We start from the raw sequence: 23,588 nt of genomic DNA, 5'->3' as shown, positions 1-23,588 counted from the left end.
CTGGCTTTAGGACTTTGTGCACTTTACCTCTGCTAACCAGTGCTAAAGTGCTTGTGCTCTCTCCCCAAAACATAGTAATACAGGTTTATCCCCAATTGGCATATTTAATTTAATTACAAGTCCCTAGTAAAGTGCACCACATGTGCCCAGGGCCTGTAAACTAAATGCTGCTAGTGTGCTAGCAGCACTGATTGTGCCACCCGTATAACTAGCCCCATAACCATGTCTCAGGCCTGGCACTGCCGAGCCTGTGTGAGCAGTTTCACAATTCCTTTTCAACCTAGCAAATAAATCCTCTTGCCAGGCTTAAACCTTCCTTTTGTATACATACAAGTCAGCCCTAAGGTAGGACCTGTATAACCCACAGGGCAGGGTGCAATGTATTTAAAAAGCAGGACATATACTTTTAAACTTTGCATGCCTTGGTGGTGAGAAACTTCCCAATTTCGTTTTTCACTACTGCAAGGCCTATCATCCCGTGTCAACACAGGACCTGCTAAATGCAGCAGCAGATCTTTGACTAAACAAGAAGCACTTTAAAATAAGGGTGGCAGCAGTGATTTTCAAAATGGCAATTCAATTGATGCAAACATTAACAAGGGCCATAAGTCTGCCCCTTTATTTGAATGTGTTTTTTCAATGCTTGGCAAGTCTCTGCATGTGAGTGTCTTTAGGGTGATGCGTGAATGGTTGTGAGAATGTATTAATGGGTGAGCAAAGATGGACAGATGAGAAAGTTTATGGATGGATGGCAGCTTGATTGCAAGAAGAGATGAGGTACGTGTGCGAGCGCATAGATGAATGAAAGGGTAGCTAAGTGAGTGGATAAGTGAGTGGATGAATGAGGGCTACTTGGATAGATTAGTGAATGAATAATAAAATAAATGGATCAAGAAATAACTGAGTGCATGCAGTGATTACTAAGTACATGAGGACAAATGAGTGAGCAAGCAGATGAGAGAATAGATGAGTATATATGAGTTAGTAAGTGCATGGAGAGATAAGTGCATGAAAGAATGTATGAATGAGCGAATGAATGGATGACTTGAGTGCATAATGTTGTCTTGAGTTACAGTTTGTGGCAGAGGAAGCTAAAAGGCTGGTAGGACATGTAAGAGGTGCAATCCACACAAAACAGACACATAAGTAAAAGAACAGAGCAGGCTATTCAGATGCTGCAGATCTGACCCCAAATCACTTTGGATCCATCTTCATCCTTCTCTCATAAGAGCTATTGCCCTCTCAGGTACCATGCATTAGTGTTTATACTAATACATTCTAGTGCTACTGTCCACATAACTGCACGAAAATGCCAATGCCACACACAATTATAGCTCCAGTGTGGACAACCAGACGCTGTAGCTCAATATTGTTGGCTAAACTCAGCAGCCAGCACATGCTGTGCTGCCTCAGGCAGTTGTTTTGAGTTTGGCCTGGGTTAAGGAGAGGTGTCTCATTGGTAAGGAAATCGCCCTATGCCCAGCTAAGAAGTTTACTGTAGAATCAACACTAGGCCTGGAGCGAGTTTCAAGGCTGTCTGAATAGGAGGAGGGAGGTCAGACCACCAACGTCGGCGCTCAGATCGGATTCCTAGCTCTGGCCACAGAAAAACGGTGCTCCGGCGAAAGGTCCATTAAGGACAGAAATAAGGGTACTCGGAGGTCAGCAGGGAGTTTTTAAAACTCAAACATCAGGAGAGAATGAAAGGACAGGTGCAGACTGATATTCCGGTGATGATGCAGGCAAAGAGTGGATCCGGTAAATACCTGCTGTAAATGCCATCAGGGAGCCCCACTGGCGATGATCTGCTCATCTCAAGGCGCAGCTCTAATCTCCTCACCTCGTGAGAGGCTTGACTGGGATTCTGAGAACAAGGGGCCCACTCTCTCCCCACACACTGATAACCCCGATGAGAGTCCCTCTGCCCGACTCATTGTGAGGCTATTGATCAGTAACTGCCGATAAGACCCCTTCAGCCCGGTTATTGTGCGTCATCTCCCAGAAGATAAGGAGCAGGCGAGTCCCCGGCTTAATATAAATGTCCGAGGTATGGCCTTGAAGCAACAGATTCACCCTTGAGCAAGCTCAGAGCCATCTCCTGGGACACCGTGACCGGCCTCCCCCACACTGCAGCGGAAGGGGAGCACGGGAGAGTGCATTGGGGGCACATGAGGGGAGGAAGACGCAGGGAGTAGCAAGGCGGGCGGGGGGGCAACGAGACTCACACAGCAGTCCAGAGTAGGGACTCTCACAACAGCACAACGAGGCAGCCCAGCGCCGCTCTCACACTCAGCCTCACCCCCGAGCACCAGCATAGGAGCGGCTCCCGGGGCCCCCCACGCGCCTCTGTTCTCAGAAGCAACGGTCCTAAAGGAGGCGGGGCTTGCGGAAGTAGTTCCTGTTACCTCAGTTCCGACCCGCCACCTGTCCAGAGCACCTGAAGACGTTGTCCACTCCCGCCGGATTCCTCCAGTCCTCGCTCGGCTCCGTGACGTGGTTTTACCACAGCCTCCATGCAGAGCACCAAGGAGGCCGCTGTGCACGAGGAGCCCAGATCCGGACCCACAGTGCTTCTGATCGGCCCAGGCAAGGTAAGTACTCCACTGAACCTGCCATGCCAAAATCACTACATGGGGCGCCCTCTGCAGTCGCTGCTTCAACCAGAAGCACGCAACCTGCTGCCCACGCATGTCCTCTTGCCATGGGTTGGTGTTGAGACAGAAGAATAATCTAAAAACTATTGTGAATATTTGGTGTTTACTACAGTGGCTCTATTATTCTATACTACCCCTTAGTATGGCTTTGTGAACTTGAAGGCCTTGGGCAAAACATGGCTCAGCTGTGAAAGACCCACTAGACATCAGCGTGCGGTCTGAGCACTTTAATTTCCTCAAAACTCATGTACATTATTATCATTTTATCACCATTAGGTAGTACTGAAAACTCAGATATCCACACCTACTTAACTTTGAGTGCCTCTTTGTGTTTGGTGCATATATATTTTGTGTGCGGTGTGTTTCTGTATGTGTTATGTTGATATGCTTTTGTGTTGGGGCTGTAGGTGACGGGGTCTCTTTTTGGGGTGTTCTTGAGCTGCTTGTATGTGGTCTTAGAGTGATGAGGTTGCGTGAGGTGGGACTGTGTGCATGTGCGGTAATTATGTAGTGTGTGCATCTGTATGCTGTTGTTCCATAAATACTTATGGCATGTGGATCCTTGTACAGGATGTCTTTTATGAATTGGATTCCCAAGTATCCTGTGTAAGGCTGTACTTCTCTGGGCAACTGTGGGAGTGAGGTATTCAATTTCCGAGTTCAAGGCAGGGAGGTTCCATGGTTTCTATTAGGCTTGAGGCGCTTGGGTTTAGTGACTGAGTCCACAGTCCCTCAGGGTCCATCGATGAAGCAGACTTGTGGAAGTATGGTTCATGAGTGTACTAAGTATTGCAATTTACCAAATGTTCCAAACTTACTAAAATAAAATGCCAATCACTCTTACAGGCAGGCTCTTACTCTTAGGAGTGTAGTCCAGCAAATTTATGTCTCAGCACGTATGGCACTTTTAGTGCTTCCAGCTCAATTCCCAGACAGGGACACCAGTCAGCAGAGTCTAGCCACAGAATTTAGCAGTTCCCTAAGGCTTTTGGTGTACAGTTCCTTCCTTGTTCAGTGATGAATTTTGGTACAAAGTTCTGGCCAACCCGGACAGTATTCACCCCCTTGGTATACCAAGCAGCCCTCTAGCACACTTCAAATCAGATTCCACATGACCACTGCATGATTAGCATATGCCAGGGCTATGGACAAAATTTACCTTTTCTGAGCTGGTTCCACCTAGATAAGGCGCAGGTGTGTATTAGGACAGCAAGCCAAATTCTTTGTGAGGCACTTAGATCAGGAAGAAGTGGCCGGCTAGGAGTGCCATGGCTTAGGAATTAAGGGCAACTATAAAGGAAGTAATCTGACACTTCCCCCCACGGGATTGTAACCTTTTTATAGAGGACACCTGGCCACCATGTCTCCCCGAGCACCACTATGGGTTCAGTCATGTAACAGGGAGACCCCATGGCGAGATTGCAAAACAGGGGGGTAATAAAACAGGACAGGGGAGCACGTTCTCTAGTGGCAAGCAAGTGACCATCTATCCCATAAACCCCCATATCAAAGTAGAGGCATCATTTCTTCTTTTATTTAGCGATATATGGCCACCATCCCTGCACCAACCCCCCACCGAAATAAATAGAACTACTATGGCCCATATTTTCAATTAGAGCCCTAATTTCTTTTAAACATGTTTCACAAAGAAGCTGTATAATTCTTCATGATTATGTGAGAGAAGGGATGATTCATAAACTTCATTATTGAATTCTAATACAGATTTTACAAATAACATAGTACTTCCTTGGTTTTCTGAGCCCTATTGCTTTGGTTTTCACACTGTTTGTATTACTTGCAGGAGCAGAGCTCGAGGGGGTGGTGGTGAGGGTGAGCATGGGTGGAGGGAGTAGGCTAGTGTGCAAGTAAGAATTCGCCTGGAAGCGGTTGTGTGCTGAGATGAGATGTTGGCGAACAGGAACTCTCACTGTGTCTCTTTTTCAGTTTTCTGATAAGCTCCTGGCCCTTGCCAACCCGCCTAAGCAGAGAGCGGGGCTTCACTGGGACCTGAGGGGCACAGCAGCTTACATCGGTAAGACACTGGAATTAACGAACGTTGAGGGTGAAGGGATGGTGACAGGGATCCCTCCATTCCATACTAATTTACCAACCTCACTACAAACCATGTCACCCACACCATCCTCTGTATATCATGAGTACATCATAATACGCAAAGCAGCATAAGTGTACATCTCCATATCCGTACATCTCGACAGCACAGCACCCTGTCTCTATACCAGAACACAGGCAGTACCCTATCAATATAAAAGGAGACATGCCTTACCCACTCAACCATCGCTCAGGCTAAGACACTGCACATCAGTGAGGTAAAGGGGAATCCCAGCTGGATACCTAGTGTAACTCATTAGTCAGCAGCTTATTTAAACATCATGACTCAGATAATAACACAAAAGGATCCTACCTGTACATCAGGAGCAATATTGCACCCTAGATGTATACCATGGCACAATCAATCCCTGTCTATGCATCTTGATAATACAGCACCCTATTTGTACAACATGCCACATGCATCACTCTATTGCTATAAAATATGACATGCAGCATCCGAACCTGTAGATAAGGTGACATACAGCAACCCATATGTAAACCATGACACGTACAAAATACCACATACCAGAGAGACACATAAAACAGGCTGGCACCGATAATCTTTTCATACTCAACACCTTATCTGGTTATCATGACTAATATCATCCTATATGTATATAATGATACAGGGAGCACACTCTCTGACTATTATGACACCTCGACCACTATATTAGCATGCAAGGACACATACATCCTACGTGTTAATCATGACACAACAACACACTAGATGTACTACATAAGAATATACATATAAGGACACTGTATAAAATGAGACATTCAGCACCCGGTTTGTACATACAACACCCTATCTGTATATAATGAAAATTAAGCACTCTAGCTTTATATCACAATGCACATGACACCCTATCTTTACAGAATGACACAATACCCTATTTGTGTATCTTTAGATGCAAACAGCACACTTACAACGCAGTTTGGAAACTGATGATATCACACTCTGAAGCTTGTGGTCTTGTTTTCCGCAGGAGCTGTCTGGTATCTTCTGTTGGCGTGGCCTTTCCACCTGTACCTGGCGTACAACTGTTTCACAAGACTACAGTTGCAGTCAGAGGACCACATCATCACAGGTACGTGCTACAGACGGATAGTAGAGACTCTTCATATTTAGAGCTCAGAGGAAGCAGCCAATTTAGTTTTTTGCCGTCGTCTTGTTAGAGGTGCCTAATGTTGTCTTTGGCCACTTCACTGCCCATTTGTTTTATTCAGTCACATGGGTGCCGCAAACCCCTCTATTGGTTGAAGATCGGGACATTCCTCTGGCAGAAGGCAGGCAAGTCCCCGGTCTGACATTGGGGGACCTGTGTTTAGTCATCTGACCATGCCCTGGATATTTGCTGGAGCTCTATTCCACTTTGTACTGAGTGGCTATGGGAAGGGTGACCCTCTAGACAGAGCTGCTGTTTCCAACCCTGTCTGAAATCTGCGGTTTTCATGTATTTCCCAAATCTTAGGAAATTGGACTAGAACTGAAAGCACTGGCAAAAAATATTTAAAAGGTTTGCATTTTTATTCTTTCCTTGATACTTCTTCAGCTTCACTGTCATAGTGGAATGTCTAGAACAGAGGTTTCTGATAAGTACATTGTGGCAGGACAGTGACCATACAAGCATTTAACACAGAGAGGTATGGTGACCTAGCACAGGGAGTTACAGTCGTGTGTTGAATCACTGTTGGGCTGGTTAAGTGAACTTAAAGAATGTTAAGGGAGCAGTTGACCATGGGAGTTCCGGGGTGATCATTAAACTAGGATCAATTGGAACCATATCTAATAAGCCGGGGGTGAAATACCATATCTGTTGAACTATGGGCTTAACACAGCATTGCCACCTCCTTCTTGGACATGAAACACCACAAACTGAGCTGGTGCTAACTAGGACGAACTGGTAAGTTAAATAAGACTAATTGGAGAGGTGGGATAGGTGCTTTTTGGTAGAATTGTACTACTAGTGATACTCGGTTGCTTCACTATATCAATTACAGGCAAATTGTACCCAGTGAGAGAACCTGTGTTTTGGTACCCAAAGGTCTGACCACTGGTATCAGGTTGCCTAAGCATACACTATCTCCCGTGTTGCTCATCTCTCAACATGAGTTTTGATCAAAGGTGCTCTAACAGACAAGAAGTATGCCGCTGGAGCTGGGTTAGAATCAAAAAGCTCTTTTATTGCAAATGAAGTTATTGAGTAGGAGTATCAGTTTTCTTCAGTGATTACCTTTTCGTGTTGCTTGTGTGCAGCTAATTCACATTGGCAAGACTCAGATAATTACTACGCAAAAAGGATTATAGGCGGAAGGTGCTCACAAAAGACAGAGAGAAGTCTATACGCCTGCCTTACATATCTCTTGTAGAAGGCCATTTCTCTGTAAAGCCACATATACTTCCTTAGTCCTGAAGGCACAAAATATGTGCCAATGTGAAAATTACAGAGAGATCCTTCCTACAATACTGCATAGGGTGTCTCATCTCGTATAATCCCAATGGAAGCTTGTTTTTGCACACTGTTTACAAAGGATTTCCAGGTGAGAGGCTGAGGCACAGACTGACCTTCTCAATCATTTTCTGTGGTATTGGGAGAGGATAATACGCTCCCACCTCTTCTTGAGAAGTCGTGATCAAACCAAGTTAAAGGCCCTTGACAGTGAAAGAGACCCCACAAAATGAGAATATAATGTGGGACTAAGTCCTTCAGGTCACACATGTGTAGGCAAGGTGGGCTCTGCTAAATCTGTCTACACAGTCTGCAACTCCTCGAAACAAAGTCAGACACAAGATTCATGAGTAGCAGTCTTTACGCACACTCCTGCCTTGCTATCAGAGAGGGTAGAGCAGGTGCATTCTTATTTGTTGAATTAGCACATAGTCATGGTGTTTACATTGTACAGTGTTTTGGGGAATCATCAAAATTCCATGGCCGGTGACAGTACTATAAGCTATGATAGGTAAATGCACAGAACCATTTCTTCCTAAAATCAGAGGATGTGAAAACTGAGAGTACCACAGGAAGCCAGAGAGGATGACCATGAAGAGTCTCAAGGATCAGGAAATATGCCTAATAGAATGCAGGGTGCACTCAGGTTGGAGCACATATTGGAATATTGGATGAGATGTGAGTCCTCATCCAAATTTCCAACAATTACTTCTTATACAGGCTAGAAAAAGGGGGCTTTGATGAAAATCTTCCAAAGCCCGTTTGAAAAAGAGTTCACTTCTCCAAGGCTAGGCAGATAGGACTGTGGAGCTGAAAAAAAGTGCATGCTCTTTTGGCTGAAAGAACTATTGCTGAGCCTAATGGGAAGACATATTTATCTATTATCCTGGGTCATGTAGACCGACATGATCTTAAGAAGTTGTTATAAGTAGGGCTCCCTTGAACTGCCATGCATGCATTCTCTGGGTGCTTGAAAGTGGGAGAGCATAACTTATTTATCTATAACCTTCTTCAGAGGACGAGAGTAGACCAGTCCAGACTGGTTGTCAAGGACTGCCTTCTTAAAGTGCTGCCTCTTGCTCTGGATGTCATAGAATTTGGGCTTGATTGTTAAGTAACCGAAGATTTGCAGATATTTAGGGGATAGATGGAGACTCATTACGGTTGAGACAGGTTGCTCCTATTAGTAAGTCCTTGATGAAAATTAGACCATGGGGCCAAATGGAAGACTGTCTTTTTGGAGTGCGATTTCCAGTGATGAACTAGAGGAGCTGTCTAAGGTCTTTCAGTCTGGGAATGAGGAAGTCGCCATCTTGTAGGTGCAAACATCAGAGAAGTGCTTTTGTGAATGGATGCTAGGGCTTGGGACAAGGTCTGCATTTTGAACTTCTACAGCTTGAGCAACTGGTCGATTCTGAAATAATATACAAGACGTTGTGCAATACTGGGACTTTTTAGTGGCAAAGTAGAGAGCAACCCCCAAGCCTCTGGAGTCCTTTAAAAGGACCTCCACAGTCCCAGTCCCGGGGAATGCTGTTCTTCTGCCAGGATTATTTAGAGTATTCCTACGACCTCTTGCTGGACAAACTAGAAAGAGCACATGAGATAGCTTCTGAGGAGAAAAAGAAGACAAGATCAGGCAAGAGTCTAGCCAGTGTCATAACAAAGAGGGAGAGCACATGTATGGTATTGATGGCTTCAAATCTTGAAGCCGCACTTGTACTTTCCCTTCCTGTTATTCAGCCCATGTACTTTTGCAAGTTGTGGATGTGACGAGTAACATAGAGGAAAATTAACTATGGGTAACATTAAATTACACCATGTAGCACTGAGTAACATTACTTCATAATATGGGAGGGACCTCCGGTTAAGCTGCATGTTTCTGAATGCTATCAAACACAACATTTATAGAGCCTTTTTTTCCTTCCTACAGCGGTGCAGGTCCTCCTCATCTTTTCCCTTGTGGCCATGCTCTTTTTCTCAGTATCCTTGTTCCTTAAATTGGACTGCCAGCTGATGCCACCCATGGATGGGACTCCTGGCTGCTGTCTGCAGAAATATCCAGCTGCAAAACACCTGCAAGCCCTGAAAAGTCAGCACTACCTTCTGCACGGTTTGGCTGCACTACTCCTGATGATAAGCATCTCTTTACTGCAGCTCGGAAGTCCAGGACAACAACAGCCCACACCTGCAGGAGATGCTGGTAAGTGCAGGTGATAAGAAATTCACTTTGCAGAAGAGGCCAGTAATTCAGAAATATCGGTGAGGTTGATACAGTTTGGTGTGACAGTTGGTCACCCTGCTGGAGGGGCCTGTGGGTAGGTCAAAAGGTTGTCCTGCTGGAGTGACTGGAAGGTGCAGGCGGGTAGTCCTTGAATGTTTTGTTAGGCCACATTTGGGGGCAGAAATGTGATCAAGTATCTGTCCTGCGCTTCAGTATCCAAACGTATAAATCTAAACAGCTCGTGAAATGGAAGGAGCTTTTGACCCATGTATTTCTTGAGTAGCTTTCAAGTACTACTTCCACAGACACGCTACTTCATTGAGAGATGTTTCTGTAGTCATTAACTAGAGGAAGTATTACAAAAATGAATTTGGCTTTTTGATAGTGGTGTATTGTAGCTGGGCCTCTTTAGACGGAGACCATCCATATGCAAATCAATCTTGGTCCTGTTCCAAAAGAAGCAGTTCATCCCAAACTGCCAGGCCACTTCCCATCCAGGCGGGAATACAAGCAACCGCAGGCCAGTTTCAGCCTATGTATGCCTTATTGATATAGTTTGATTCTATCGCACAATGACTAAGGCACACATGTCTTTCAATACCTTCACATTTAGGGGCTGGCATTGTGGAAAACTAATAGGTGATGGGTGGAAGTTATTGCCCGACTCCTATGCCACAGTGGGCAAAGGATACTGACTTCGGCATCCTCATCCAAGAGTGTCATACAGAGAAATACAAAAAGATTCATATGGGGCACATAGTAATTTTACTGTGGTATATCATGTTATCTCCCAGGTGCAGATGAACGAGTCTGTCATCAGAAGCCACCTGGAAGACCAGCTAATGTTATGTGATCAATCCAGACCAGAAGTACTGTACAAAAAATGATTTAATGTTGACAGAAATAATCCTTGGGGAATGCCGCACTCTGCAGTCTTGGTTGAGGAAGTGGCAGCACAAATCCTACCCTGTACTATACACTAACAAACCTAAAAAGGATTTAATGCATTTTAATGTATTTATATTTAATTTAATAAGTAATTTTATAATTCTATTAATTAACCTGTATGAAAAGGTAGGTGTGACTGAGTAACACTTTGTCTATAAGGCCAAGCAGAACACAGGATGATGGTCTAGTCTAGTACATTCCCTGAGCACAATGGAAGATGTACAGCATGTGACCCCCACACCCCCCGCAAGTCACCAACTCCCCTTTGGCCTTACTAACACTGGTCGTTTAGTTTCTGACATTCACAAGTGACTAATGTCTCCTCGCTCTTGGCTTTTGAGGGCTTTGGCTGGCCAATAAGTTCCCCAATTTCCAGCGCACCTTTGTATAAGGCCTAAGGTTCTTGACATCTAACTCAGTTTGTCACAGACTGACCAAGATAACACAACAAAGCCTGAAACTGGAATAGTAATTCACGGGGAAGGAGCAGAGTTATAGGTGATCCCTTACTACCCAAGAACAAAAACCCACAGAAGGAATTAAAACTAGACAGAGGAGTCAGGAAATCTATTTTTCGTGCAAACAAGATTTGCTGGACTGTAAGATATGAGGTGCAGAGAGTCGGCAGATTAGTAAAGGTTAGGTACAGGACTGGTAAAGTGCAAGAAACTGAACAAACCTTGAGATGCAGGAATAACAAAGCAAACCAGTGTTTACAATACTAAACCACAACAGGGAAGTAAATAAATGAACTCTGCGAACTTGGACAGAATTAGTGTTTTCAGAACATTATGGATCATGAGTCCTTTAGTGCGGAGGCTCGCATAGAAGGATGGGAAAGGTTCTGTATTATAGCTAGTGCTTGATTTATAAAATAATCCGACGCCTGCGGCCAGTGGCAGCACACCCAATAACAAAACTGTGTAGTTGTTAATACACCACAGGCCTCTCTTCCCTGCCACTTTATCACACTTTTTCAGGTCCTTGCCTTCTCCCTTTATGACGGTTTTACCGTATTTCTCTTCATCCATCATTCTGCTTTGTTTGGTTTCCCCTCTCTTGCTCTCGGTAAATGTCGAATGAGGAAAAATAAGAGCCGGTCACCAAAAATAAGTGCCAGAGGCCCCCACTTGCAATTACCAGCTCAACTTTAGCACTGGTTGTAACCTCAAAGACTTGTCACAATAGCACAAAACAATTACTTACATAGAAATAAGAATGGATTTGGAGAAAAATAGGAGCGCAAGATTGCCACACTGAGTAGTCCACCAAGGGAATCAGTGGTGAGTCTTAGAACAGTTTTCCTAATGCACCCATGCAATCTGGAACACCTTGACCCAGTTCCAAAAACCCTTTGCATTCTCAGAAATGTCCTTTAAAATGTAAAGTATATCCCTTTATGTCACACATAGGGTTGGAAAATTACCAGAAATGGATGAAGATGTCTCTCACTCGACATAGATCTGTTTGGCAGTTATGCCACAATAAGCAGTCATGTCACCAAATATTTCAACCCCTTGGCTGATAGGCTGTATGTGCTTTCCTGTGCCAGGCATTTTATAGAATCTTTGCACATACCTTGTACAGACGTATCAGGGTCACTTCCCTTGACGCATCTGTCTTTTAAAAAAAATAGCACATGTGAGTCGGAGGTAGGCACTGGCTACACCTTTTATGACACCGTCCCCTTATTCGCAAGACAGTCCAAGGGTCAGGAAAGATTGAAGCCAGCCTGAGTAACCACCAATGATTGTATCAGTACTTCATGAAAATATCTTGACAGAATGCAAGAGCAATGCAAACATGAATCAAGCAGATATAGACAGAGCTCCGATACCACAACAGAAAGTGAGGAGCTGACAATTATTATCTCACTACAAATGATCAAAAGGAAAGTCCTAGGAACTCAGGAACTGTGAGGCAGGCCGGCATGGCAGGAGCATTGAGCTGCTGGTAAAATAGGTTTGACAGTACTGCTGTTGTAGAGACTGACCAGGCAGGCAAGTGTTTAAGTAGTGGGTACAAAGGCATACCGCTAGGATGTAGTGACTAAGCAGCAGCACAGATAGATCAGCCACAGGCATTTAAGTTCCACTACTTGCTTGACATCTTGGGAAAGCTCACAAAATCCTGACGGCGGAGTTACAGTGCATGCAGATCTAAACAAAACACATGCTATAGTAGGTCGCAAGGTTGTAATTATTTGACAGTTCCAGATAGGCATTTACAACGTTCCTTGGTGGCCTAGATATAGATTTCTGAAAAGTACTTTAAAGAGCAACTTTATGGAAGATTTTGTAAATGCATACTTCATTTTTTTCATTTCTCTGTATTCAGGCATGACAAACACGACAAGAGTTGAGCCCGTTAGGAATCACTCCAAGAGCCGTCATGAACTTCTATTGCCCATGCTGCCTGAAGATGTCAGCGTGAGCAGCATTCTCCTGTGCCTGAACGTGCTCACTCCCATGTTTCTTCACGCTATGGCAGAGTCGGATCCTATATGGCAGCGGGAGAGGCTGTGGGGAGCCTCCTACTCTGCCATTTTGGTCTTGGCGTCAATGAAGTCCCTTTCCTTGTCTCTCACATTTGATGCACTATATGTTAAGGCACCTCTCACTCCACACCGTCCAACAATCTTGCAGTCCACAGTTTGGATCCCTCCCTTGTATGCCCTGTCTCTTCTCTCACTCTACATGTTTTGCATCTCCCTGAAGGTCTACATAGATTTAAGTTGTCCAGAACATGGGAGTTCCCCAGCAGGTGTGAAGCTACGGAGGAAAGTTCGACCCTGTCCTTCTCTGCTAGCCCTCCTGCTGACCACATTGGTACAAATAGCCTGGGAGGCTCCATTTCTTGTTGAACTATACCTCATCTTTTGGGAGAATAACAATGTCCACTTCCTCGTGCTCTGGGCATTCAACCTGGGCTTCTGCCTTGTATGCTGTGCTGTATGTTTGGGAGTTTTCTTAAAACAAAAATATCGAGCCTACCGATGCCGGGCAAAGAAAGAGCGCACCGCCAGTGGGCTGTGCCTCGCTCACTCCTTCATCTATCAAAGAAGCAAACATGGATCTTTCTCCAAGTGCTGAAGGATGGTCCTTCAAGACAGCTACTCTCAGGGGAGTCAATGTTTTGCATGATCTCTGTGCCTTGAATTATGCCTTTACGCAATGGAGAGAGGGAATGCAAGGGAGTCTTGCAGCTCTACCAGACTTGTGATGCTGGCAAGTTCAAATCCTCCCAATGCAGAATACTGTGTACATGGACTGTATTGGAATTGACCCAAAGCTTGTACATGAGAACAAACTAGCAAGGGAACTTGGAATACATCTTCCATCTGCACTAGCTCTCGGACAACCAGTTCTCTCGCAGTAAATCCCCACACACAAGAACAATGTAAAGAGCTGATCCATACTAACTAACATCACTTGAAGATTAACATGCATAATTGTTTAGATATGGATTTACTCCATAGCCTACCTGCTGTCCGACAATGATCCACAAGCCTCACATCAGTTGGAGATCACTTTGCTTCTGACTGATCGTTCCAGGAATCAGGGTTATTTATTTTCTATTTGTATAATTCTTTGTAAAAATAAAAATAAACATGCACAATCAGATCCTAGAGTACTTTCTTCATGATCATAGAGCACTTATTTCACTGAACCATCTTACAGCAGACACTGAACCTCAGACTCATGTAGCATGCCCAAGTCCTGCCACCTGCGGTCTCACAGGCATTATACAGGGGTCTCCAACGTTTTCTGTAATAAGAGCTACTTATGTTCAATGAAAATCATCCAAGCCACTAATATTATTAGTGTAGTTATAGTGACCACAGCAGACACGATTACATTAGCAGCCACACTATGCAAGATAACCAGCAGTAATCACTTAAGCGCATCAGGCAAGATTGCCAGCAGTAATGTAAAAAAGACTCTGCCAATGTGAAATTCCTCTAATTGGGTAATACATATCAGCCATAGCTGTAATGCCTCTGATACCAAGGTAATAGTATCAGTAATACAGTTTAAGTTTATTGTACGATTAATAAAAACCTTAACAGACATACAAATTAGAAACCATTCGGGATGCAAAGTTAAAACGTCCCATAAGAAGAAGCAGGTCTAAGCTCGGCATGAAGATTGAGCTGAACCAATGTTAAAACAGAAAAACAGGATTTACATCGTATTTGATTACTAAAAAACTGTGTGCAAGATAGCAAACAGCAGCATGCAAAGTTAAAACATCCCATGAGAACAAGCAGGTCTGAGCTCGGCATGAAGGTTTAGGCTGAACCAAGTTTAAAACAGAAACAGGATTTGCACATGTTTGATTACTAAAAGATAGTGTGCAAAATAGCAAATGCCACATATAAAATATAGGGCACATTTGGAGCACAAAAAGCATTACTTTAAGCCATTATTAAAACAAAAGTGCAGGTTTCACAGCATATTTGATCACTAAGAATCTATGTATAAGATTGTAATAGCAACATAGGCAGTGCCAAGACCGTTTTAGGCACTTGGTGCTGCCATGTGCAATGACATTTTAGAAAGTGGCATTTGTATCAAAACGTTTTGCAATCACAGACTAGCAGAATCGGATTGCACTGGTGTTAGGATTTTGAGGAAAAAGGGGGCAATGTACAAGACAAAATAAAAAAAAGGCTGCTTAGACTAGAATTGGACATCAGATTGTAAGCGTCACGGTTGGGAAAAGCATAGTCTAGTTTGGCCGTAGCTGTCCGCAGAAACTTAACAGTTTTAACGTTTGGAAGGGAGTTTGCAGGTTCAGACTGGCTGCTACTGCCTGCCGGCATGTGAGAATTCCTAAGTGAATGAAGTCTGTGCGGAGAAGGCTTTTCCTTCGCAGCAGCAAGAAGGGGCAATTGCATAGGATGTGAATTAAGGTTTCTTTTCCCTGGCCACAGAGACGCCATCTTATATCGTTGGGATCTGAGCGACGCCTTGCTGGAAGGTGAGCTCTTAAGTTCCACTCAGTATCAGTAATATGTTTCCCCAGTGTCCCATGCTTATCACTCAAATATCAGCTCTAAATATAGTTTGGAAATTCAACCGTTTTTCTCCAAACATCAGCTTATGAGTTCTGAAAAAAGCATGGTTTTCAATTTTGGTACACATTAATTCGGCCAAGCAAAAGCTTCTAAATTAGTAGGCTGGGCTACAGAAAGAAGAGCTACCTACAGGTAAATGGAGATCTACTAGTATCTGACGAGGTACTCTGAGAAGCCTATATTACAGTTTTTAACATAACCCTTGCATACTCAGTTTTATAGGTTTTCAGTGACTGCATTACGTTTTCCTGCTACTGCATCAAAAGTTTCAGAGTTCCTTTTATGACCCCCAGGAATCTGCTGAGGGATACTTAATACTTTTATCTCTGTTTCTGTGAATATGTCCTTGTGTTATGTTACTCTTTAGCCTGCATTCCCCACTCTAATATTGTGATCGTTTATAAATGGATCTCCCCCAATCTCATACTGTAACATCTTACTCTTGAATCTACCCAGTCTTAAAGGTGAACTCTATCTCATAAGTTCCCCTAAGCTCCCCTGAGTTCAAAATGTGTCCTCTTTTCATATGAGCCCCACCCCCAGTCTCATGTGTGGATCTCCTAATTATGAGCACAGACCTCTCACTTTTTAAACCTCCGCAACAATAGGAGTTCTGTAGTGTTTAGACTCCTTCATGATAAACATAGCAATTACAGACCTTCGATCAAAGGGAGGGATAGGTACTTTCCTGTACATCTAAAAGTCTGTTTCAAGGTGGTTACACTTACAGTATGAAAAACCCACCTAATACCAAGGAGAAGAGTCAAAACAATGCAGTCATCAAATAATGGTTGAATAACATTATCAAGCTGATCACCTTAAAGAAATTTCGTGATGCACCCTCTTGTGCTACACAATGGTGCTGTTGGATTAAGTCCTTGTGAATCATTAGGTGTTTGTCTAGACTTCACGCCATCGGAGGAGTGAGGCTTACCATTCCTTGTCCTTCCAGTGGTGTCCACCACTGGGGTCTCCTACCAATGAGACTTGCGGATCGACTTATAGCTTTATTTTATTATTTGCTGTGGACCCTCTAGTATTAAACCTATACATTTAGGTTAATTTGCTGGAACATGTATGTGTACGGGACTATTGTTGGAGGTTCAAAGAACATCAGGCCCTAATGCACAACGTGAGGCGTGTGGCATGTGTCAGTGCTGGGGCTGCTCCCTGTGTGGCTGGATATCCACTGAGAACATAGTAACCTGGCAAGGAGGGTTAAGGTCTATGTGGTTATTAATGAGAATCATGTGGGTCTCTGTCTTCTTGGAAAAAACATCCGGCATCAGCCAGAGAACCCATTTGTTGCCTAGGAAATGCTGGAATGGAGAGGTGGGGTGACTTAGTTCTAAGTCCCCCATTGTTCTCCTTAGGGACATAAAGACCATGGCCATCCTCACCACTTCACACAGTTCTCACAGAACGTCCAGACTGACAGTAAGCAGATCCAGTGATGAAGCATGCCACACGTTGCAGGTGACATGAAATTACATCTTAAGATCCGTCACCGCCAACGCTCATATTGTGGGTAGCACAGCAGTTACCATAGGCAGCATCCCTTTTGTGTCACACGCCCATACATTGCACTTGGTGGACGATTGGGGTATGTCTCACAGCTGAGGAGACTGCTTGGGAACTGCAACATGTTGGCAAGAAGCTTTTGGCACAAGCAGTCCCTAGGAGGCTATGACAGTCTAAGCCAAGATGCGGTTTCACTTACCCTGTTGTGATGGCTATCTACACAGAGTTCTTAACAAAGGATGATGCTGAATCAGAGCTACAAGAAAGGTTAAAACCTAGTATCCTATCACTCAAACCATATTACATTATTTTAGAGGCATAAAATGTATCATGAATGAACACTGCTATATGAAGGCTAACACTACTGAGTAAAAAGCCTGGTCTTTAAAACTTTTTAAATGTTCAGGTGGCAGACTTCAATACGGGGTGTAAAAAGTTCCCAAATGTAATGACCTGGACTGCCCCAGATCGCGCAAGCTTGAATTTGTCTATGTTTGGTTCGTATTTAAAGGTGGCACCTTGGTTATTAGCCATGGACTCTATTAGACACGAAAAGGGGAATTATTCAGGGATATGCCTCTTGGATAGCGCACATATTTTCTTGTCTATTGTGTGCAATACATAGATTTGGGTAGTGGAAAGATGAACCCCAACTTCCTATGTCCAATCAACATCTGAGTTTCCACAGTCTAACTTTTTGAAACTAACATTGATTTGGGATTAATGGTGATTGATAAGTGTAATTCACTGAGTCAAAAGTGTCACAGCACTAAACGTCCCAAAGAAAGAAAATAATAGAGCAGCAAATGATTTCACAAAATTCACGAGGATTCGAGACCGACAGATGCTTAAAAAGTCTGGGAGGGACATGATCCCGGGGAAATCCTCTGCAGTGGAGAGTAAATCTAGAGAGGAGTAAATCCTCTCCTTCAATATCACTGCAGGTTTTCTCTACTAGTCTTCTAGACCTCTCTACTAGTGGAGAAGTGTGGCTCAATGATTAGAGCGGCAGACCCTGATGCAGAGGTCTAGCCCGGGACCAGGGTTCAATTCCCCGCCTCGGCTGGTCTTGGGCTCAAAAATTCCACGGACCTGATAATTCTCGTCTCGGTGCCTATTCCAATCATGGAGTCCCACTCTGGGCAATAGCTTGCTTAATCTCCACAACGCTAAGGATGCCTGGCCTCCTCCTTGGGGGTGCCCAGGAGTGGACGCCTCACAGGGAAAGCCAGGATGGGTTCCACAGCGGTATTCGTACAAGCGCCTTGAGACCCTTGCGGGTGAGTAGTGCGCTATACAAGTATCAAATTTACATTTTACATTTACTTTAGCCATATAAAGGTTAAACATGTCTTTACAAGCAATTCCAAGCATGATACCTCAGGCCTGCAAAGCAGCAGACAAAGATAACTTTAAAAATGTCTTATAGGGTGTAAACAAAAATATGGTGTGTTAAATGAAAGGGTTTGAAGAAATCATTTTGATATACCCCAAAACATCAGCATTCAGACATCAAACTCCAACATTAAAACATGAATTAAATTCACAATTGCCCAGGAATTACCACAAATAGAATGTGAGGGAGGTGCGAAAGACATGATTGTCTTGTACTTTAAAGGGCCCAAGTCCACGGTACTTTGTGGTAGTCTAATATTAATTCTGCTATTGGGTCTGTACTGTCCATCACAGACAGTAAAGACCCAGGGAATCCTTTGTGACTCAAAACTCTTTATTGCCTGGAAGCCAACAGAGTGGAAAGAGGATCGTCAGGACGATACTCATGCTACCCTATTGAAATCACTTGAGCAACCCTGTTGGGGTGTTGATCCTGCCACAATGGCAATATTGCCACATCATCTATGTGGATCATCCAGTCGACTGGTCAACCCGCTACAAAGTTCTGGCCACTGAACTCAAAACCCTCTGCAATTACCTTGAGAACCTGGCACTCAGTTAATCACTGATTTTTCACCCAATGGTTACAGGGAAGAAACGTGGTAGGAAGACACTTAAGACATATGGAGTGCAGTGTGGGTACAGACCCAAAGTGGTTGAATACCACTCATGTGTTTAGTTTATGAATATATGAACACAAACAATACCCTGATTTTAGGAACACAGTTGATGACTGGACTATTCATAGAAACATCCACACATCCTTCCCCATTTCATTTACGTCCACACGTGACAAGGCTATGTAGAAGAGTGACAGTGGACTGACAAACAAGCCAATCAAAATCAATAATCCACCCACTTGCACTGTTCCCATATCATTAATACAGTTGCTAAGGATCGCATAATTCAGATGAGCTCCGAAGTAATATGAACTGTGCTACCAAAAACAACAGAACATCCATAGTAAAAGAAATAAAGGAACACTAATCATAGGTGATCCAGAGGATCGAGGTCAGGAATGCATTTGAATACAATGAAAATAACAACATAGTTGTTGGTGAAACTACATATCCCTGCCATTAAATGTACTGCGCCATTACATACCTTTCCTCATCACCCAAACCAGGACAGAGCACGATTCAACTGCACGCCCAAGTGTGTGTGTATGACAGCATTTACATCGGAAACTTTTTCCTATTATAACAACCTGCTTCTCTAGAATATTAATAGTCAATTTATACGCACTGCAGTATTTGATGAGATGGTTCACTTGAATGTGGAGATAAAATGTGGTACTCTCCTTTCCGACCAGGTCATCCGCATACAAGAGGACTTTCAAGTGTTTCTGCTTCACTAAGGGCAGGAATTCCCTCACTTTCTTGAAATTGTTCACCAACCAATTGCTAGCTTTAATCATGAACTTTTTATACAATACCGAGATCTCAATTCTTAGATACATGGGGGTCATTACGATAGCGGGCGGATTGCCACCGCCAGTATGGCGGTGGCGATCCGCCTGCTAAAATCCACCGCCCGCATGACTTCCCCCCGCCACATTACGATGGCGGGGGGACCCCGGCGGACGGGAAGACCGTCTGCCAGTTTTCCGCCAGTAGGCAATCCGCCTGATTGCCTACCAGGCGGAAAAGCCCAGGAATATGGCAGTGGTGCCTTGCAGGCACCGCCATCCATATTATCATGGTGGCGGTGAACTGCCTTTCCATGGCTGAGACTCTGCCATAAAAAGGCAGGCAGTTTTGTCTTTGGGGGCCCGCTGCGGGCCCCCAGGGTGTTCAGGGGGGTGGGGGATGCACAGGGGGGGTACATATGGTACCCCCCTGCAATGTCTTGGACATGGTGGCAGGCGCCTCGCGGTGCCTGTCACCTTGTGCATGACAATGCACACCGTGCATTCCCAGCATTGTGGTGGGCGGTGCTGTGAGCACCGCCCACCACAATGCTGAGAATGGAGGATGCCACCGCCATGGTGGCGGTGGCATCCTGATTGCAGGTGCGGGACCGCCGCACCACTGGCGGCTGGTCCCAGCACCGCTAGGGTGGCGGACGGACTAAAGTCCGCCCGCCATCCTAATGGGCCCCTTGGTCTTCAAGAATGTTGTTTACGTTTCAGAATGTTGTCCACCTGCTCAGCAGTACCCCTAAGAACCCAACTGATTACCTTCCAAATAGCTCTTAAGCCACCATCACTGCACACAAATGTCACCATCTTTTTTAAAAAAATTGTTGAACTGCAGGGATTTTGGGGAAATCTCAAACCACACCAAATCTCACTAAAATCCGTCCCAGCACAGAACACCTACACCCTTGAACCTTGGAGCTCGGCTCCAACTAGTTATTATTTCAAAGTCAAAGTTAACATTAGCGTGTGCTGGGGAAACCAATTATTTGTATAAAATGTGTGATTTTGTTCATTCAACTGGGGAGTGGGTGACCTCCCCACCTCAATGCACTGCACATAAATAAGTTCACGACAACTTTCAAGTGTACTTCTGTAGAGCGCCACAAAACCTTCTGAAAACCTCACCTGCGCTAGCGTATCTTAAGTATGGGTTATGTCAATGTTGACCCCGTACCTCCCTTGGGATGAATACAATCATTTAGTATTAGACGTGTGCAGCCAGAATATCGAGTTTAAAATATCGAGTCAGAAATATCGTGGTTCAGAAATATCATGGTCAAGAATATCAAGTTAAGGTAACCTGCATAAGGCAATCCGCGCCCTGAGATCCAGTATAGGGGTTTGGACAACGCTGCCATTGTCAGTGATGGGAAGAGTGGCCCTTGCCAAAATGGTAGTCCTACCGAGACTTTTATACTACTTTACTAATCTGCCATTAATGGTACCGCATGCCACGTTCAACATACTAAACACGATGCTGATTGAACTAATCTGGGGTAATGGCAGACGCCGCATCAGCCTTAAAAAGCTACAAGTAGGTACACGTATGGGGGGACTGGGAGTCCCTGATCTGCGTGCAAACTATCATGCATGTCAATTGCAGTGGCTGTCTTATTGGACGGCGGGTCGCAATCTGCAGGAAATAGGGTACACAGAGGCAGATATAGAGAATGGTAAACTGCATGCATTGATGCTGCCGGATGGCGGCCCCGTTATTAGACACAGCACTTCGCTGCTGGAAAGCGGCGATATAATATACACAGTCACATAGGGCGTATGCAGGGAATATTCCCCTGCTGGGAATTCCCCTACTGAGGGGCACGCTTACGAAACGCGCATTAATGCCGTGGCTGGATGCGGGGATCGCCACAATGGCGGATTTATTTGGGGATGGGACACTATTAGACCATGACACATTCGTTAACGAAACTGGGGTCCCGGAACAGTTGTATCTAATACACACTGCACTGGTACAATACTTTAAGAGGCATTGGGCACCAAACAGGCAGGAATCTGCCACGAACGAGCTGGTCAAAATGGTGTATTATATGGGAAGGGGGCGGCACCTTATAAGATGGCTATACACAGGAATCAAAACGCACACTGCTGCCCCTTTGGATACCCTGAAGATTACATGGGAAGGAGACATCGATAGGCCCCTCACGGACAAGGAATGGGCAAGGGTACTAGAACACCCAAGGAAGGTATCACGGAACACGAAGTTTAAATTCATACAGACCATGGTACTGCACAGAGCCTATCTTACGCCGCATAGGCTGGAAAAAATGTTCCCCCAGACGCAACACCATTGCCCGAGATGTTCATTGGAGAGCGTCGACCTACTTCACATGCTATGGGCTTGTCCCAGTATACGAGAGTACTGGGACACTATAAGGCATAGAATAGGGACCGCAATAGAGCGGGAAGTACAGAACACGGTAGAGGAGTGTATTTTAGGTCTACATACGCAAGTGCAAAAATACAAAGTACAATACAAACTGATGGATCTCGCACTTATATTAGCCATACGTGCCATTACAATGCGCTGGAAATCACGGAAACCTCCAGACGTATTGGCATGGCACTTGGAATTACTGCGCTGGGGCACTGCAGAGAGTACAGCACTGCACAGGGAAGAGCTCAAAGGACTACGGAAAGTACCAATAGCATTAGAGTGGGATGCGCTATTAGAAGCGTTAAAGTCCACAGCGGCAGTTGAAAATAACCCATAGAAGGCATAGCATAACATGCAACAAGAACTGTGCCCTGAGGCCAATGTATATAAAGGAGGTATCAGGATATACGAACACGACCGGGCAGCAAGCACAGATCGAAGTCCACACCCACATGATTGTAAGGAAAGGTATATAAGAGACCGGGGAGGGTGGGAGCAGGGGAGTTGTGTGTAATTCGTATTAATAGTATAGTACAATGTTAGTCATCAATGTTCACCTGTTTATTTATTGCTTAACTCATTGTTAGACAACTGCCCCAGCTGTATTGTGATGTTGTATATCCCTGGATTGTGGAAGAGAGCTGCAACGGATAAATATATACGGGACTGGGTATATTATACGTAAGGCTCCCTGTTTTCCGTTTAAAAGGATATTTACATATAAATTCAGACAGAAAACTTTTTTTCCTTTTTCTGCATTTATAAATATAAACGGAAAAATACTGACAAACCACTCCTGCCAGGGTTGCCTAATCTGGTGCATAGAGGAATGCAGCTGCCCTCGGCGCGTGAAAGGCGCCTTACTAATGGGGCAGACTCTAAGCGCTGCATTTGGCACTCTCTCCCTGCATGCCATTTATCAGGAACGGAACCCCGTGGGGAGCCTGGTGTAGTCATCCTGATCCGGCGCGCTCTCCCAGTGGGGAGTGCATTGGTCTATAGGGTGTGCATTTTCGCAGCTGCATTGTTCTTCTGAGCCACTGGGGGTGGGGGGGTGGGAGGGGGTGTTAATGCGTCTGTTAAAACAGACTGCTACAGAATTAGAATTTAGTTGCAAGACAGCGCAGCCGATGCCGAACCATCAGCTGCACGTTAACTTTAATTGGTGTCCACGATGTGGTGCTGTTGTGACATTGATGGCCATCAGGATGAGGGTGGATGGCAGTTTCAGGAATGGTTTTCAGTACCACTAAAAATCACACCAACATTTACATTGAGGTCGCTGCATCGGCAAAGCATCATGTGATTCTCGGCATATCACTTCATTTCCACATGCTGAAACAATGCATATGACCAGATGAAATTCAGCTGGCGCTCAGGTAAAGGGCTAAA

The 23,588-nt window shown here is 44.6% G+C and overlaps 1 protein-coding gene across 1 annotated transcript; it reads left to right on the top strand.

The window, feature by feature from the left end:
* The first annotated feature begins 2,079 nt into the window (after positions 1 to 2,079).
* LOC146811290 (uncharacterized) lies at positions 2,080 to 14,000 on the top strand. The gene is made up of 5 exons (XM_085614504.1): positions 2,080 to 2,591; positions 4,599 to 4,686; positions 5,750 to 5,851; positions 9,147 to 9,416; positions 12,723 to 14,000. The coding sequence occupies exons 1-5, from the start codon at positions 2,514 to 2,516 to the stop codon at positions 13,475 to 13,477; spliced, it is 1,293 nt and encodes a 430-aa protein (XP_085470630.1). The 5' UTR covers positions 2,080 to 2,513; the 3' UTR covers positions 13,478 to 14,000.
* The last annotated feature ends 9,588 nt before the right edge of the window (positions 14,001 to 23,588 follow it).

The sequence above is a fragment of the Triturus cristatus genome, chromosome 7 (assembly GCF_964204655.1).
Source record: "Triturus cristatus chromosome 7, aTriCri1.1, whole genome shotgun sequence".
Taxonomy (NCBI): domain Eukaryota; kingdom Metazoa; phylum Chordata; class Amphibia; order Caudata; family Salamandridae; genus Triturus; species Triturus cristatus.
This window is presented reverse-complemented; position numbering and strand designations above follow the sequence as displayed.

What these genes read in the sequence shown, in the direction of transcription:
- LOC146811290 (XM_085614504.1), top strand. Translation starts at nt 2,514, where the DNA reads ATGCAGAGCACCAAGGAGGCCGCTGTGCACGAGGAGCCCAGATCCGGA. An exon ending in GGGCACAGCAGCTTACATCG is followed by an intron (nt 4,687 to 5,749) that starts GTAAGACACTGG and finishes TGTTTTCCGCAG; the next exon opens with GAGCTGTCTGGTATCTTCTG. An exon ending in AGAGGACCACATCATCACAG is followed by an intron (nt 5,852 to 9,146) that starts GTACGTGCTACA and finishes TCCTTCCTACAG; the next exon opens with CGGTGCAGGTCCTCCTCATC.